Here is an 18,107-nt window from a genome sequence, read left to right on the forward strand (position 1 = left end):
ATTTTAAATGCAAACAGGCAGGGCCAGCAGAGAACGATCCCGTTCCCTGGCCCTGTCAATGACAATGTGGAGGGGGCGTCTTTACGATCGGAGGATGCGGCTGCTACCAGCAAGTAGCCGCCCTACTTGCTGGTAGCAAGGTAATTAGCATATTTTAAAAGCTTGTTTTAAACTAAATCTACAGGACCAAAATGATTAATTTGATCATGTAGCCATAAATCGCAGTGTAGGGATTATAAGTAAGCAAAAAAAAAAAGGTTTAGTGGGGTGACAGAAGCCCTTTAAAACAGATAACTGCACCTCTGAGTGGCAAATTTATTTTACTTTTGCCACTAATACAGGACAAAAAGGGCTGTAATTTTCGCAATTCACCACACAACAGCTAAGCCCTTTTTTGCCCACTAATACAAGCCCAAAAATGCTTTAGACCATACAGTATCTCACAAAAGTGAGTATACACCCCTCACATTTTTATAAATATTTTATTCTTTTATTCTTTATCTTTTTATGGGACAACACTGAACATATGACATTTTGATACAATGTAAAGTAGTCAGTGTACAACTTGTATAAATTTGCTGTGCCCTCAAAATAATTTAACACACAGCCATTAATGTCTAAATCGCTGGCAACAAAAGTGAGTGCACCCCTAAGTGAAAATGGCCAAATTGTGCCCAACTAGCCATTTTCCCTCACAGGTGTCATGTAACTCGTTAGAGTTACAAGGTCTCAGGCAGGGGCGTCGCTAGGTTAAAACATTCGGGGCCTGGGCCCTGGATGTTTTGTCCCATGCCCCGAATGTCCTGCCTGCGGGCTAGATACAACTGTATTGCCGTACACAGAACGGCAAATACAATTGAATCTAATATTGGGACGAGGCGAAGGACCTTTGGTGACATCACAGGTCATGTGATCAGCAAAACAGGCTGTGATAGGATGACCAGGATGATGTCACCATCTAGGTCATCCTATCACAGCCTGTTTTGCTGTTCACATGACCTGTGATGTCACCAAAGGTCCTTCGCCTCTTCCCAGTTCAGGATTGGACCGGAGTCAAGAGGAGAAGGAGCCTAATGGTGATGTCTGTACAGGAGAGGTAAGTGAAGGGAGAGGCAGAGAAATGCTGGGAGTTGTAGTTATTTAACTGGGATGTATTTTAGGGCTGAAGGGAGGGATGTTATTGACATGGAACTGTGTGCTTGAGGTGGCTGGGGGAGGGAGGGATGTTATTTACATGGGACTGTATGTTGAAAGTGGATGGTGGGGGGGGAATGATGTTTATGTACATGGGACTTAATGTTTAGGGTCCAGTGTTTTCCAACCAGTGTGCCTCCAGCTGTTGCAAAACTACAACTCCCAGCATGCCTGGACAGCCTTTGGCTGTGCGGGCATGCTGGGAGTTGTAGTTTTGCAACAGCTGGAGGCACACTGGTTGGGAAACACTGGTTTAGGCTACGTTCACACTTGCGTTTGGTGATCCGCTTGTGAGATCCGTTTCAGGTCTCTCACAAGCAGCCCCAAATGCATCAGTTTAACCCCAATGCATTCTGAATGGATGCGGATCCATTCAGAATGCATTCGTTCGGCTCCGTGCGGTCCCCCGTTCCATTTTGGAGGCGGACCCCAAAATGCTGCAAGCAGCGTTTTTTGTGTCCGCATGGCCTTGCAGAGCCAAACGCATCCGTCCTGACTTAGGCTACTTTCACACTAGCGTTCAGAGCGGATACGTCTGAGACGGATCCGCTCATATAATGCTGACGGTGGATCCGTTCAGAACGGATCCGTCTGCATTATATTGTAAAAAAAATTCTAAGTGTGAAAGTAGCCTAGAACAGATCCGTCCAGACTTTTACATTGAAAGTCAATGGGGGACGGATCCGTTTGAAGATTGAGCCATAGTGTGTCATCTTCAAACGGATCCGTCCCCATTGACTTACATTGTAAGTCTGGACGGATCCGCACGGCCAGGCGGACACCCGAATGCTGCAAGCAGCGTTCAGGTGTCCGCCTGCTGAGCGGAGCGGAGGACAAACGCTGCCAGACTGATGCATTCTGAGCGGATCCGCGTCCACTCAGAATGCATTAGGGCAGTACGGATCCGTTCGGGGCCGCTTGTGAGAGCCTTCAAACGGAGCTCACAAGCGGAGCCCCGAACGCTAGTGTGAAAGTAGCCTAACAATGTAAGTCAATAGGGGATGGATCCCTTTGCATTGACACAAAATGGTGCAATTGTAAACGGATCCGTCCCCCATTGACTTTTAATGTAAGTCAGGACGGATCCGTATTGGGACTTAGAAATTAAAATCTAATACAAACGGATCGGTCCTGAACAGATGCATTCGTTTGTATTATATCGGTGCGGATCCGTCCTGTACAAGTACAGGACAGTTCCGCACGAACGCAAGTGTGAAAGTAGCCTTAGGGGGTGATGTTTACATGGGATTGTGCGTTGGAGGCGGCTGGGGAGGAGGTGATGTTATTTACATGGGACTGTATGGTGGAGGGAGGATTATAACTGCAGGGGGCACTGCAAATCCAGGGGACATTATAGGCGTTCTTATTACTACTGGGGGCTCTATAGGAGGGTCTTGTAGATCTGCCTTATTTCTACTACGCGCACTATGGGGGCCTTATTACTACTGAGGGGTCTGTATGGAGCTTTATTACCACTGGGGGAACAATAGGGGGCCTTATTTCTACTGGGGGCTCTGTGAGGGTATTATTAATATGGGAGGGCATTGTTGAGGAGCATTATCACGGTTGGGGCAGTGTTACTAATAAGGGCATTCTAGAAGGGAATTACTATTGGTGGGACTATGAGGAGCACTATTACTATGGGGGGCAGTAATGTTTCTTTAGGATAGTATTTGGGGGTATGGGGGGGGGGGGTTGAGGTTTTGGCATAGCAAGCAGCAGGATAACACTGTGGGGACTCCAGTTGGGGGATAATGATAGAAAGTGAGGAAGCTAAGATGTCTGTGTGTCACACTCTGCAGAGACGAGGCGGCTGAGAGAAGTTGTCCAGACCGAATGGAGAAGATGATGACAGAGAGGAGACGTCCCCTGAAGGCCCTGGATGTGACAGGTAAGTGCCGCTGTATAGCAAGTACAGCATAGTGCGGGGGGGGGGGGGGATATTTATTGGGGCTTGTGCCCCGGATCTTTTGAGACCCTAGCAACGCCCCTGGTCTCAGGTGTGAATGGGGAGCAGATGTGTTAACTTTGGTGTTATTGCTCTCATACTCTCATACTGGTCACTGGAAGTTCAACATGGCACCTCATGGCAAAGAACTCTCTGGGGGTCTAAAAAATGAATTGTTGCCATACATAAAGATGGCCCAGGCTATAAGAAGATTGCGAACACCCTGGAGCTGAGCTGCAGCACAGTGGCCAAGACCATACAGTGGTTTAACAAGACAGGTTCCACTCAGAACAGGTCTTGCCATGGTCAATCAAAGAAGTGATCAACGTCATATCCAAAGGTTATCTTTTCAGAATAGACGTATGAGTGCTGCCAGCATTGCTGCGAAGGTTAAAGGGGTGGGGGGGGTCAGCCTGTCAGTGCTCAGACAATACCCTGCACACTGCATCAAATTGGTCTGCATGGCTGTCGTGCCAGAAGGAACCCTCTTCTGAAGATGATGCACAAGAAAGCTTGCAAACAGTTTGTTGAAGACAAGCAAACTTAGGACATGGATTACTGGGACCACATCCTGTGTTCTGATGAGACCAAGATAAACTTTTTGGTTCAGATGGTGTCAAGCGTGTGTGGCGGCAACCAGGTGAGGAGTACAAAGACAAGTGTGTCTTGCCTACAGTCAAGCATGATGGTGGCAGTGTCCTGGTTTGGGGCTGCATGAGTGCCGCTGACTGTGGGGAGTTACAGTTCATTGAGGGAACCATAAATGCCAACATGTACTGTGACATGCTGAAGCAGCGCATGATCCGATCCCCTCCCTTCAAAAACTAGGCAGCAAGGCAGTATTCCAACATGATAACGACCCAAACACACCTCCAAGACGACCACTGCTTTGCTAAACAAAATGAAAGTAAAGGTGCTGGACTGGCCAAGCATTTTTCCAGACCTAAACCTTATTAAGCATCTGTTGGGCATCCGCAAATGGAAGGTGGAGGAGCGCAAGGTCTCTAACATTCACCAGCTCCATGATATCGTCATGGAGGAGTGGAAGAGGAATCCAGTGGTAACCTGTGAAGCTCTAGCGAACTCCACGCCCAAGAAAGTTAAGGCAGTGCTAGAAAATAATGCTAGCCACACAAAATATTGACACTTTTGGCACAATTTGGCCATTTTCACTACAGTGACCAGTATGAGAGTATGAGAGCAATAACACCAAAGTTAACACATCTGCTCCCCATTCACACCTGAGACCTTGTAACTCTAACGAGTTACATGACACCTGGGAGGGAAAATGGCTAATTGGGCACAATTTGGCCATTTTCACTTAGGGGTGTACTCACTTTTGTTGCCAGCGATTTAGACATTAATGGCTGTGTGTTGAGTTATTTTGAGGGCACAGCAAAGTTACACTGTTATACAAGCTGTACACTGACTACTTTACATTGTATCAGATCTTCATTGTTGTCCCATGGTGAGATACAATAAAATATTTACAAAAATTTGAGGGGTGTACTCACTTTTGTGAGATACTGTATAACTGCACCGCACTAGGGCAACTAAAACGTAGAAATATTTCCTTGTAATAATGCCTGTATCAAACAGCACTTGCACCCCAATGAGAACGGTGTGCTGGAATTACAGAGCTGTATAATGGCAATTTGGATCCCCAGTCAGTGCAGCAAGGTGTAATAGGATTGTTCCTATTACCCAGGCTGTAACCTCGCCTACTCCTAGTGAACCCTGTTCTACAGAAATGCTGTGGAATGATTCCTCCCTATCCTTTCCCTACACCTTGAATAATCTTTCACTGTACTTTTTTTTTTGCACAATCACGTTTTTTCTATCACTGTCCCTAGCGCCTGCAGAAGTCTCTCCCTGCACTAATAAATGGCAGAATCAAAGATGGCTGCCGTATTTATAGGGCTGTGACATCACAGGGCTGTCTGGCTCCTGATTGGCTGCATGCATGTCAGTATGGGTGACCCCGCCTTCCCAGAGTTCCTTTCTCCATGTCCTCCCACGTGCAGCAGCCATTTTAGGAAAAATTTCAATTCGTTACCATGAAGTGCGAGGAAATTTGCCTTCGGTGCGAATCAAATTTTTCCAGAAATTCTGAACGAATTTAACTTCGTCAGCTTCGATACACTCATCTCAAACTTTGAAATACGTCTTATTAGAAAAAAAAAAGCCTTTTTCTCTGTATAGCAGCTCCCCCCCCCCCCCCATTTCACTCTATATAAGTATATAGGCAGCATATAATCTGATCCTTAAGTAAGCTGACAGTCTGTTTCTCAAAACAGAATTAGCAGAGAATGTTTAATTGGGAAGGGGAGGAAGATCCATTTTTATCTGATAAAATATATGAAAAGTTTATTATATTCACCTGTACTATTGGTTTATGCAAAGTTTTGGAATTTAAAGGGATTGTCTCACCTCAGACATTGGGGGCATATCTCTAGAATGGAGCTCACGCATGCACGACAGTTCTCTATTCATTTCTATGGGAGTGCTGAAAATAGCCAAGCGGCGTGCTTGGCTATTTTTGCCAGCCCCATTGAAAAAAATGGGAAGCGCACCATGCAAATGTGGCCACTGCTCCATCTACTTCTATAGGGCTGACGGAAATAGCCGTGCTTCAGTTTGCGGGCTCCGATCAAAAGAAGAAGTGGGATCTGCACCTATCAGACATTGGGGCACATCCTAGCAATATGCCCCCAATGTCTGAGGAGAGACAACCTCTTTAAGTTCCCAAACTTTGCATAAACCAATAGTACAAGTGAATATAAGAAACTTTTAATATATCTTAGTAGAGAAAAATGTATCTTTCTCTCCTTCCTTCGGTTTTCATTCTAAAGATAGGTGCGGGTCCCAGAGGTGGGACCAGCACCTATCAGTCATTGGGGGCATATCCTAGAGATATGTCCCCAATATCTGAGGTGAGAGAACCCTTTAAGTGACTATTTACAGAAAAGCTTCATTATTTGCAACTTTGCAGCTATTCTTTACTTTTAAAATGTATTTAAAATGTACAGGCTATCCATGTAATACATGGATGTGCTGAGTCCTCCAGAGCAGGAGATGCTCTGTAGCTGCTCTGTACTATACATATATATATATATATATATATATATATATATATATATATATACATACAGTACAGACCAAAAGTTTGGACACACCTTCTCATTCAAAGAGTTTTCTTAATTTTCATGACTATGAAAATTGTAGATTCACACTGAAGGCATCAAAACTATGAATTAACACATGTGGAATTATATACATAACAAAAAAGTGTGAAACAACTGAAAATGTGTCATATTCTAGGTTCTTCAAAGTAGCCACCTTTTGCTTTGATTACTGCTTTGCACACTCTTGGCATTCTCTTGATGAGCTTCAAGAGGTAGTCACCTGAAATGGTCTTCCAACAGTCTTGAAGGAGTTCCCAGAGATGCTTAGCACTACTTGGCCCTTTTGCCTTCACTCTGCGGTCCAGCTCACCCCAAACCATCTCGATTGAGTTCAGGTCCGGTGACTGTGGAGGCCAGGTCATCTGGTGCAGCACCCCATCACTCTCCTTCATGGTCAAATAGCCTTTACACAGCCTGGAGGTGTGTTTGGGGTCATTGTCCTGTTGAAAAATAAATGATGGTCCAACTAAACGCAAACCGGATGGAATAGCATGCCGCTGCAAGATGCTGTGGTAGCCATGCTGGTTCAGTATGCCTTCAATTTTGAATAAATCCCCAACAGTGTCACCAAAGCACCATCACACCTCCTCCTCCATGCTTCATGGTGGGAACCAGGCATGTAGAGTCCATCCGTTGACCTTTTCTGCATCGCACAAAGACACGGTGGTTGGAACCAAAGATCTCAAATTTGGACTCATCAGACCAAAGCACAGATTTCCACTGGTCTAATGTCCATTCCTTGTGTTCTTTAGCCCAAACAAGTCTCTTCTGCTTGTTGCCTGTCCTTAGCAGTGGTTTCCTAGCAGATATTCTACCATGAAGGCCTGATTCACACAGTCTCCTCTTAACAGTTGTTCTAGAGATGTGTCTGCTGCTAGAACTCTGTGTGGCATTGACCTGGTCTCTAATGTGAGCTGCTGTTAACCTGCGATTTCTGAGGCTGGTGACTCGGATGAACTTATCCTCCGCAGCAGAGGTGACTCTTGGTCTTCCTTTCCTGGGGCGGTCCGCATGTGAGCCAGTTTCTTTGTAGCGCTTGATGGTTTTTGTGACTGCACTTGGGGACACTTTCAAAGTTTTTCCAATTTTTCGGACTGACTGACCTTCATTTCTTAAAGTAATGATGGCCACTCGTTTTTCTTTACTTAGCTGCTTTTTTCTTGCCATAATACAAATTCTAACAGTCTATTCAGTAGGACTATCAGCTGTGTATCCACCTGACTTCTCCTCAACGCAACTGATGGTCCCAACCCCATTTATAAGGCAAGAAATCCCACTTATTAAACCTGACAGGACACACCTGTGAAGTGAAAACCATTTCAGGTGACTACCTCTTGAAGCTCATCAAGAGAATGCCAAGAGTGTGCAAAGCAGTAATCAAAGCACAAGGTGGCTACTTTGAAGAACCTAGAATATGACATATTTTCAGTTGTTTCACACTTTTTTGTTATGTATATAATTCCACATGTGTTAATTAATAGTTTTGATGCCTTCAGTGTGAATCTACAATTTTCATAGTCATAAAAATTAAGAAAACTCTTTGAATGAGAAGGTGTGTCCAAACTTACACATACACCTTATATATTTCTTGCTGATGGTTCAGGACTCACCGGTGTCTCGCTGCTGTATGCGATGATCTCTAGCACTGAGTTATCTTCTGTCGTATCAACACCAGAAAGGTCATATAGAGAAGAATGGACGGGCCCATATGCCCATTCAGTGAACTTCCTAGAAAGATGCCTACACTCTGGGTTCTTTATTTCTCTCCTAAGAATATAGGCAAATACCTAAAAGAAACATGAACAGCTATAACTATGACCATAAAATATTGTATCATAACTGATATGTTCTGATGAATCAATTTCTCACTACTTTAGTGGCGACACTATTTATTGCACTGCAACAGAATATGCCAACCTGTGAATGTCTTTGGTGTGGTTATATGCCAGGCAGTGATCATGGCAGCACTCTTGCCTATTCAGATACAAATCAAAAATATCATGTAGTTCTGTAATCTGCTCCGTGATGAGAGAACTGGGGGGGGGGGGCACTAACTTGCCTCTATAATTTACTATTTGGGCAATGTATGTATTACACTTCATGGCACATTTTTTGCATTGTTTTTCGCAATGTTGTCATGTTTGTCCCTGTGCAGGCAAAGTATGGCAATCTCTGGGTATTATGTGGACAGTATTTGACTCTATTTGGGCACAGTACATAGGCCGATATTGGTACTTTCCGGATCCGCAAAACACTACAGTCATGTGAATAAGGCTACATTCACATGACTGTAGTGTTTTGCGGATCCGGAAAGTACGAATATCGGCCCATGTGCATTCCGCAATTTGCGGACCGCACATGGCCGCCGCTATCATAGAAAATGCCTATTTTTGTCCACAACTGTGGACAAGAATAGGACACGCCCTATCTTTTTTGCAGGGCCACAGATCGGAACCATGGATGCGGACAGCGCGCAGTGTGCTGTCCGCATCTTTAGCGGCCCTATTGAAATGAAATGGACTAAATGTTGCGGAGCGGATGCAGGCTCCTTCATACAGTGGTGTGAATGTAGCCTAAGATTAAGGGTGGCACGGTTTTAGCAACTCGCTGTGGTTCTAGCCTAAAAGTATTTTTCTTTTGTAACTTCTACTTTTTTAAGTCCATGTTTTGTTACTTACCCCAATTTTCCCTGTTTTGGCTGCTAACGTCAGAGAGGTTAGACCTTTCTTATTTGTAATGTCTTCTAGTCTCAAGGATGGGTTAATCTGTGCTCCCAACACCAATATATCTCCATACATTTTGGTTACAAACTTTGTATTTTCTACTGTATTGTCCGCAATGTCAACCAAGGCATGAAGCACTGTGTTCCCAAAGGAGTCCCTGGAGGCAATATTGGCTGGAGAGAACTGGTTCTGCAAGAGATATTGGACTATTTCTATTTGATTGGTGCAGGCTGCCAGGGACAAAGGCAATTCCCCTAATAACAACAAAAGGAACAGCAATGGTGGTTATTACCCTGGGAAAAAACATGGGAACGAAAGTGACAAACTTAACTGCGATAGAAGTTATAACTTTACCTACATATTTTCTAATGAAACATCTAGAGTAATATGTCCTTCAAAAATTTTCCTATGACCTGGTTTCATTTTATAAAATCAAAATGTTATTGATAAATTAATTTGTAGGACTTTTCGGCCCCGCACGCTAGTACTAACTGAATGGATAATTTCTGCATCACTGTGAGGTGCTTTGGTGGAGTGGATATGATCCAAACATAACTTATAAAGAGAGAACCACCGCACACTCGAAGGTTGTATGCAAAATAAAGTTATTTTATTTTTGACAAGTCCTCCAAAAAAGAAGCAAAGAAAAGGAACAATTGCCAATACTTAGGGTCCATTCACACGTCCGTTGTTTCTTTCCTGATCTGTTCTGTTTTTTGCGGAACAGATCTGGACCAGATCTGTACCCATTCATTTTCAATGGGTCCTGAAAAAAAATCAGACATTGTGCTGTCTGATTTTTTTCAGGACCCATTGAAAATGAATGGGTCCAGATCTGTTCCGCAAAAAACGGAACAGATCAGGAAAGAAACAACGGACGTGTGAATGGACCCTTAGACTGTGACTGTTTTCTTGACGTTTCGGTCACAGACAGACCTTGGTCACAAGAATCACAGTAGTTGGATGAAGAGGTAAACGAGGTGGTCCCCGTGGCACAGCGTCTAAGCGCTGCGGGGAAAGTTGGAGGCATGTGCTAGTACTAACTGGTCAGTATGGGTGGAGAATGAGCTCTGTAGAAAATAACGCAGAAAGATGGGAACATTCCTCATAAGGAAAAAATTTCATATTTTCTGGAACAATTTTTTTTTTTTAACACAATGTAAGGATTTATTCACATGTCGGTGGAACACGGTCCGTGAGATACCGGACTGGCATCCTGCTTAGTGCAGGAGTGCACGGCGTCATTGGTTGCTATGACGCCGTGCGCATTGCGCCGCCGCCGTAGTACAGTAATACACTCGTATAGACCATACATAGCAACCAATGACGCCGTGCGCTCCTGCACTAAGCATGATGCCAGTCCGGTATCTCACGGACCGGGTGAATGAAGCCTAACTTTGTTGAAAATCAATGATAGATAATAGACATATGGTGGTGCTTTTTCACAAATGTTTGCTTTTATACAGTTTTATCCCCTGTTGAAATCCTGAAAACCTCAAAACATTTGTGACACAGCACAGTTCAAAGACATTGAAAGAAAATCTGTCACCATCCCAGACATGTCTCTTTTAGTAACTACTTGCATTCCCCTTGTAATAACTAATCTGGGGCATCTATTCTTATGCCTCTATCTTGTACTATTCCTCTATTATTCCTGGTAGAAGCTTATGAATTAATTGCCAACAGTCTACAATAAAGATCTAACTGGGTGTTACCAGTTTGGGGGGGGGGGGGGGGGGGGTCCCTGCACCGTCTGATATTATCCAATCAATGCTTCCAATGCCAGACTGTGCAGGGACCCCCAACTGTTATCTCCCAGACAGACTTTTATTGCAGGCTGCTGGCATTTGATTTATTAACTTCTAGTAGGAATAGTAGAGGAATGACACAACATAGAATTCTACAAAACTATGAGGAATGCAAGTAGTTACTAAACGGGACATGTCAGGAGAGGAGATAGATTATCTTAAATGCTGCACCGTGTGTTACTGCGTGTAAAAGTAATTGTTGGGTGACCTCAATGTGTTCTTAGAGGGCCATTAAAGGAGTTTTCTGAGACTTTAATACTGATAGGTCATCAGTATCTGATTAGATGGCGGTCCAACAGCCGGGACCCTCGCCAATCAGCTGTTTGAGAAGGCACCGGTGCGCGCATTAGTGCCACGGCCTTCTCTCAGCATTCTCTAGACCATGTGATGTCACTTTCATTGGTCACATGGCCTAGGCAGAGCTCAGCCCCATGGAAGTCAATAGGCTGAGCTGCGATACCAAGCACAGGAGAAGCCCGCAGGCGCTCACAGGTGCGCCAGTGCCTTCTCAAACAGCTGATCGGCGGGTCCCAGGACTCCCACCAATCAGATACTGATGATGTATCCAGAGGATAGTACATTAGTTTTATAATCTCGGAAAACCCTTTTAAGGTGGAGTGATGGTCGTGCTAGGACCCAGTTTTAGCATCTAAAGCTGCTGTAGATTCCTAGCCCAATTACCAGACAATATGCATTTCTCCTCTGTTAGGGTCCATTCACACATCTGTATGTGTTTTGCGGCAATGTGCGTTCCGCATTTTGCGGACCGCACATCGCCGACACTCTCATAGAAAATGCCTTTTATTGTCCGCAATTGCAGAAAAGAATAGGACATGTTCTATTTTTTTGCGGAACAGAAGTGCGGATCCGCAAATGCGGATGTGGACAGCGCATTCCGGCCCCATTGAAAATGAGGGTCCGCACCTGTTCTACAAAATTGCGGAACGGATGCGGACCCATTTTGCAGACGTGTGAATGGACCCTTAACGTACTCCATAAACAGGGAAATGGGATTTCCCACTGTAGAAGTTTTAATAGAAAACCCATATGAATCTCCTGTAGTTTACATTCTTCAACTGGATCAATAAGAATCTTCTTTGTAGATACTTTCAATTTCGCATACCACGGATCAGATATTCTTCTCCACTTACGCCTAAGGCCTCATGCACACGACCGTTGTTCTGGTCCGCATCTGAGCCGCAGTTTTTGCGGCTCGGGTGTGGACCCACTCACTTAAATGGGGCCGCAAAAGATGTCCGCATCCGTTGCTCCGTTCCGTGGCCCCGCCCAAAAAATATAACATGTCCTATTCTTCTCCGTTTTGCAGACAAGAATAGGCATTTCTACAATGGGCCGCCAGTTCCGTTCCGCAAATTGCGGAAGGCACATGGGTGGCTTCCGTGTTTTGCAGATCCGCTATTTGCGGACCGCAAAAAAACGAACGGTCGTGTGCATGAGGCCTAACGCTAATCTCAGAATTTTCTGCCTTCCCGTTATTGCCTTGTGCCAGCTTGGATGACAGTTCAGGTTCTTACCGAAATAGAAGCCTGCTCTCCCCTTGGCCTTCCTGAAGAACTCCCCATCTGCTCTTGCATGGACATCTGCTCCATGTTGAACCAAAACTTCCACTAGATTCATGTTTCTTCTTTCAATGGCAATATGTAGAGCAGTCTGACCTGGAGGAACCACATGAACAAACTAAATCCACAAAAAAAACAATATAGACAGATAAGAGACTTCAAACCACATCTAGTAGTCAACATATAAAGATAATTGTTGGCCAACCTCCATAAACATACACCCTACAGTCATCCACGAGGACATGTTGATTTCAATGTGGAGATGAGAATACGCTGCTGATATGAAAATAAACAGGCCAAATAATGTGCAGCAGATGTCATGGGACAGTCAGGAGGTCCTCATACACATCAGATTGTCAGCCGGCCCTATCAAAAATGTAGGAATAAGGCAACTTTCATCTAATGTGTATGTCCAATATGTGAATAATTATAATTTATATCACTCCAAATACAAAGACAATACAAAACTGAAGTCGGCCATAACTGTTTGGCTGGCACCAATTTCTCTGCTTCCATTCACAACAGACACATGCTGGGTTCAGCAACACATCCGTTTGTTGTAAATGGAAGCGAGGAGAGAGTTGCTGCTAGATACCAGCTTATTTCCCTGAGAACAAAAGTAAAAAATATCGGGCATGTTGAAATTCAAGATGCCCGATCCTTCTCTCTGGCAACATCTGCCATTGCTGGAGAGTCGGGAGGCCTCCATACACATTAGATGGTCGGCTGATAAGTATGGTCAGCGTAAACACACATGAGAAACTTCTTCCATCCACTCCCTTGTCCACTGTAGGTTCCTTCAGTGCTTACAAGTTCAAATCCATTTTTCGGAATTTATGCAAATATAAATTCACAAGGAAAGCGACATTATATGTTCTACCCCATCAAAGCTGATCAGCGTGGATGCCGGGAGTCGGCCCCCGCCAGTTTGATATTAATGACTGTGAGGCAGTGACGGGCCTCACGGCTGCTAGGGGAGAGATATGGCAGGAGTTTCCATTTCTTCGCTGTCAATCAGCAGGTCAGAGGCCGCACCAGGTGGAACAATCAGTCTGGGATAAGAGCCCAGTCCAGACTGTTAGGAGGAGGAAGAGTCTGTGTGCAGCAGAGGCCTGGGAAGCTGGCTCAGGGGCCACGGGGCTAGGTGTTAGCCTGAACTTTGGGGGACTCCGCGAGGTCTTGGAATCGACGGTCGCTAGGCCAGAGTCAGGAGGACATCTGGGCCACAATCCCCCAAAAGGTACCGGACTTTGCTACAGCCTGGAAGTGCTGGATTGTTAGGCTGGGAAAAGCCGAATGTTCTTCCCGTGTGTGAACGGGGCTTTCAGTGAGGTAGGGAGTCCTCATGTTTAGTTAGAGCCCAGCCGGGCAGGTGTTTTATTTGTATTGTTTGTTTTGGTTTTGCTGAGGTGCCAATAAAATCAATGTTTGGCCCCTAACCCTGTGGTCGATGAAGATCATTGTGAGAATGACCCCCTAATAAGAGGCGATCCCTTACATGACCTATGATCAATGTGTTTGCATTACACAACCCCATTAATCAAACAAATCCAAATTTTATTGGTGCACAGTAAGAGCTTTATCACGTAGCAACTGATAAAAAGTGTTTCTCCAAAATCACTTTCAAAGTAATCATACCGCCCATGTAGGGTAGGTGCCCCAAAACATAACTATACCTTTCTTGTGTCAATTCAGTCCTCTAAGTCCTCATGTCCACGACCTTGTCTTTTTTATGGTCCAGACTTGCAAAATATAGAAGCGGTCCATGTGCCATCTGCATTTTTTACCAGACCAATTGACTTCAATGGTCCATGGTCCACATTTTGCAGATATATTCTATCTTTTTGCGGAATGGACATACAGATCCGGAAAGCACATGGATGATATGTGTGCTTTCTGCATTCTCCAATGCGGACGCCCCAAAAAATGTGGATGCAACACGGGCGGTATCTGTATGTTGCAGATCTGCAATTTGTGTACCGCAAAATACATAGCGTGATGTGCGGAGGAGACCTAATCCTGAGAGATGCTTCTTTTTATTTTCCTGCAAATAAGGGCTCATGCACACGACTGCGTAATGAAGCATCCAACCTATAATAGAACTGTCCTATCCTTATCTGTAATACGGACAAAAATAGGACATGCTCTATTTTTTTGCGGAACGGCCATGTGAACATACGGACACGGAATGCACATGAAGTTATTTCCTTTTTTTTTGTGGCCCCATTGAAGTGAAGGGTTCTGCATACGGGCCACAAAAAAACGAAACGGACATGGAATAAAAAATATGTTCCTGTTCATGAGCCCTTAGAGCTGTTTCACACGAGCGAGTCCATTGCGGGAATCGCGCTCCGTGTGTGAGTGTGGCAGTAGGCCCAGAAGCAATGAGCGCTTCCATCAATACAGATGGAAGTGCTCTTTGCTGAAGCGCCGACACCCACATACTGCCGCGGGGCAGGGAGCAGAGCGCATAGTTCCCTGCCCCGCCGCCGATCACCGCCAAAGGCTTCAGGCCTAGTAGGCCTGAAGCCTATGCAGTAGTGAAATCCTGGCGCAGGCGTGCGTGATGACGTTATCGCGCGCCCCTGTGCCGGGACTCAGCAGCACAGTGCCGGGACTCTGCGAGCAAGCGCAGGTGAGTATTCCGCTTTTAGTTTTTTTTTTTCTTTAAAGGCGGTCTAACGGAGGAGAAGAGGAAAGAGAAGGTCTACATGACAGGAGATGTCCCTGGATGTAAGAGGTATGTGATCAAGTATTGGGGGGGGGGGGGGTGCCAGGGAAATGACCCGCCCCGGGTGCAAAACACCCTGGGCACGCCACTGGTGACATAAAGTGGTCAGTATGATTCTGTAGAAATAAGGTCAAGCAGAGGCACATAGCATTATAAATCATGATAATGCTGTGCGCTCCTGCAAGTCCAGAGCAGAGGATCACACTTACACACGGAGCATGATTCCCGCAATGGACTCGCTCATGTGAAACAGCCCTAAGGCCCCTTTCACAGGGGCGAGTTTTCCGCACGGTTGCAATGCATGAAGTGAACGCATTGCACCCGCACTGAATCCGGACCCATTTATTTCTATGGGGCTGTGCACATGAGCGGTGATTTTCACGCATCACTTGTGCATTGCGGGAAAATCGCAGCATGCTCTATATTCTGCGTTTTTCACGCAACGCAGGCCCCATAGAAGTGAATGGGGGTGCGTGAAAATCGAGAGCATCCGCAAGCAAGTGCGGTGCAATTTTCACGCACGATTGCTAGGAGACGATCGGGATGGGGACCTGATCATTATTATTTCCCCTTATAACATTTGAAACAGACCCCAATAGCGCTGGAGGGGTTTAAAAAAATAATATAAAATTTAACTCCCCTTAATCCACTTGTTCGCGCAGCTGGCATCTCTTCTGTCTTGTTCTGTGAGCAATAGGACCTTTGATGACGTCACTGCGTTCATCACATGATCCATCACCATGGTGATGGATCATGTGAGGGACCATGTGATGAGCGTAGTGACGTCATCAAAGGTCCTATTGCTCACAGATGAAGACAGAAGAGATGCCGCTGCGCGAACAAGTGGATTAAGGTGAGTTAAAATTATTTATTTTTTTAACCCCTCCAGCCCTATTTTACTAAGCATTCTGTATTCAGAATGCTATTATTTTCCCTTATAACCACGTTATAAGGGGAAATAATACAATCTACACTACAACTAACCCAAACCTGAACTTCTGGGAAGAAGTTCGGGTCTGGGTACCACAGTCAGTTTTTTATCACGCGCGTGCAAAACGCATTGCACTCGCACGATGAAAACTGAACAACGGAATGCAATCGCAGTCAAAACTGACTGCAATTGTGTACCTACTTGCGCGGGTTTGCCGCAATGCACCGGGACGCATCCGGACCTAATCCGGACCCGCCTGTGTGAACCATGGGTGGGGCTGCTGCATTCGTTTGCACTGGCTTACCCTACATCAATGCTACCAGCTCTGAAATCTCAGGGACTGTCAATGAAACGAGTGGGGAAGGTGCTGTGTGATGATATGGCAGAGCAACAGTACACCAAGTGCAACAGTCCTGCCGACAGTGTACCAATAGGCTTACTAGCATAAAAATAGGACACACAAGCATTAACGGTACTGGTGTTTTTGTTCATTTTGTGGCTTTTTGTCTTTCTTGCTGCTTTTCAAAAACAAGGCGTGCTAGAGCTCTCGTAATTTTTTTCTGACGTTTTTATATCACCTTCTCTATAGGGGAAAAACACCAAGATGGAAACTGCTGGTGGTCAGATAGACTGGGGGAGATTAGCTTAGGGAGAGTTCACATCTCCATTATTTTTCCGTTCTTCAGATTCCTTTACACCTGTTTTGATTAAAAAAAAATGTGTGCAAAAAAAAAAGGCCACAAAAACACAGGCGGACAAAAAAAGGCATGCAGTTATTCATGTGTGTGTTCTGTATCAGGCAGGCTGTACCTCTGTAGTAAGTGTCTTCATATGCGGAGTTAATAAATTCTTTCAGATTGTCTGTCTTGACCGCAATGTCCAGTAGCAATTGGATAGTCTTATTCTTGCCATGACTTAAATTCAGCATTGCTTTTAGTAGGCAGGTCTTCCCAGTTTCTGGTTCTGTGAAATAAGAAGCACATAGATTAATTTCAAATCTTTTTTTTTTTTCTTGCTTGGCATATGAATGAGGATGATTTATATTTTTTTTTGTCAAAAAGACACAAAAACGCAGCAAATAATATATCTTTATTTGTTAACCAGAAAAATAACTTTTAAAAACTGTTGGCAAATACAGAAAGTATATAGTTTTCCTTTGAAACAGACCTCAAAGGGGATGTGGTTAGACAATTGTAACCCAAAGTGAGAATTTGCCTGTGATTTTGGGGGTGTTCCTGTGGCGGCTTCAGAGGCAAGGCTTAAAATGCCCAGCGAATGGGGTTCCAGAATTGTCAGGCATGAAAAATGTAACTCAGTTTTACAACAAGGATGTAAAATACCCCAATAGATGTTGTCGGGGATATTGATGGCCTATTGTATCCTCCAGATAAGTAATCAATATCTGATTGGTTGGAGTCGTTTAGCTATTTTAAGAGGCTGAGGTGCTCCAGTGAGTGCTGCGACCTTCTCACAGCTTGTCAAGCACAGCGCCGTACATTGTATAGTGGCTGTGGTGGGTATTGCAGCCCAGGCCCATTCTGAGCTACGCATACATGATGTGACCAATGAATGTGACGTCATTGGCCTAAGGAAGGGGCTGCGGAACTCACTGAAGCAGCATGGCCTCTTCAATCTGCTGTCTGGCAGGGGTGTCAGGATCAAATATTTATGACCTTCCTTGTTGGATACACCAGTGGACAAGTAACTCTGTGGCCCAGGTTACAATATCACAGAACATTGAAATACTGAATATGGGAATCTAAATCAAAATACCTGACACAGGCTAGTCAAACTACTTATCTCCTAAAGCAAATTAATATTTTGGTAAGGAAAAAATCCTTGCCTCCTACAAAAACATCCTTCACCTGAGGGCCTATCTGGATCCAGTGTTGGACTGGCCCACCAGAGTACCACACGATCCTCTGGTGGACCCAGGCTCCTCTACCATGGTGGGCCCCAAATGTCCAGCAAAAAAAACGTTTGGAGCCAATAACTTGCTACTAGGGT

At 44.8% G+C, this 18,107-nt stretch overlaps 1 protein-coding gene across 1 annotated transcript in view; it reads right to left on the bottom strand.

Annotated features, from left to right (window-relative positions):
- The window catches only part of TRPV1 (transient receptor potential cation channel subfamily V member 1), a 76,902-nt gene that overhangs the window by 40,899 nt on the left and 17,896 nt on the right, over positions 1–18,107 (bottom strand). Inside the window, exons 4-7 of the mRNA XM_044285758.1 lie at positions 16,911–17,063; positions 12,394–12,534; positions 9,006–9,304; positions 7,938–8,114 (exon numbers count right to left, since the gene is read on the bottom strand). Of these exons, the coding sequence (XP_044141693.1) occupies positions 7,938–8,114; positions 9,006–9,304; positions 12,394–12,534; positions 16,911–17,063 (770 nt within the window). The remainder of the gene's footprint in view (positions 1–7,937; positions 8,115–9,005; positions 9,305–12,393; positions 12,535–16,910; positions 17,064–18,107) is intronic.

Source organism: Bufo gargarizans, chromosome 3 (assembly GCF_014858855.1).
Source record: "Bufo gargarizans isolate SCDJY-AF-19 chromosome 3, ASM1485885v1, whole genome shotgun sequence".
Classification (NCBI taxonomy): Eukaryota; Metazoa; Chordata; class Amphibia; order Anura; family Bufonidae; genus Bufo; species Bufo gargarizans.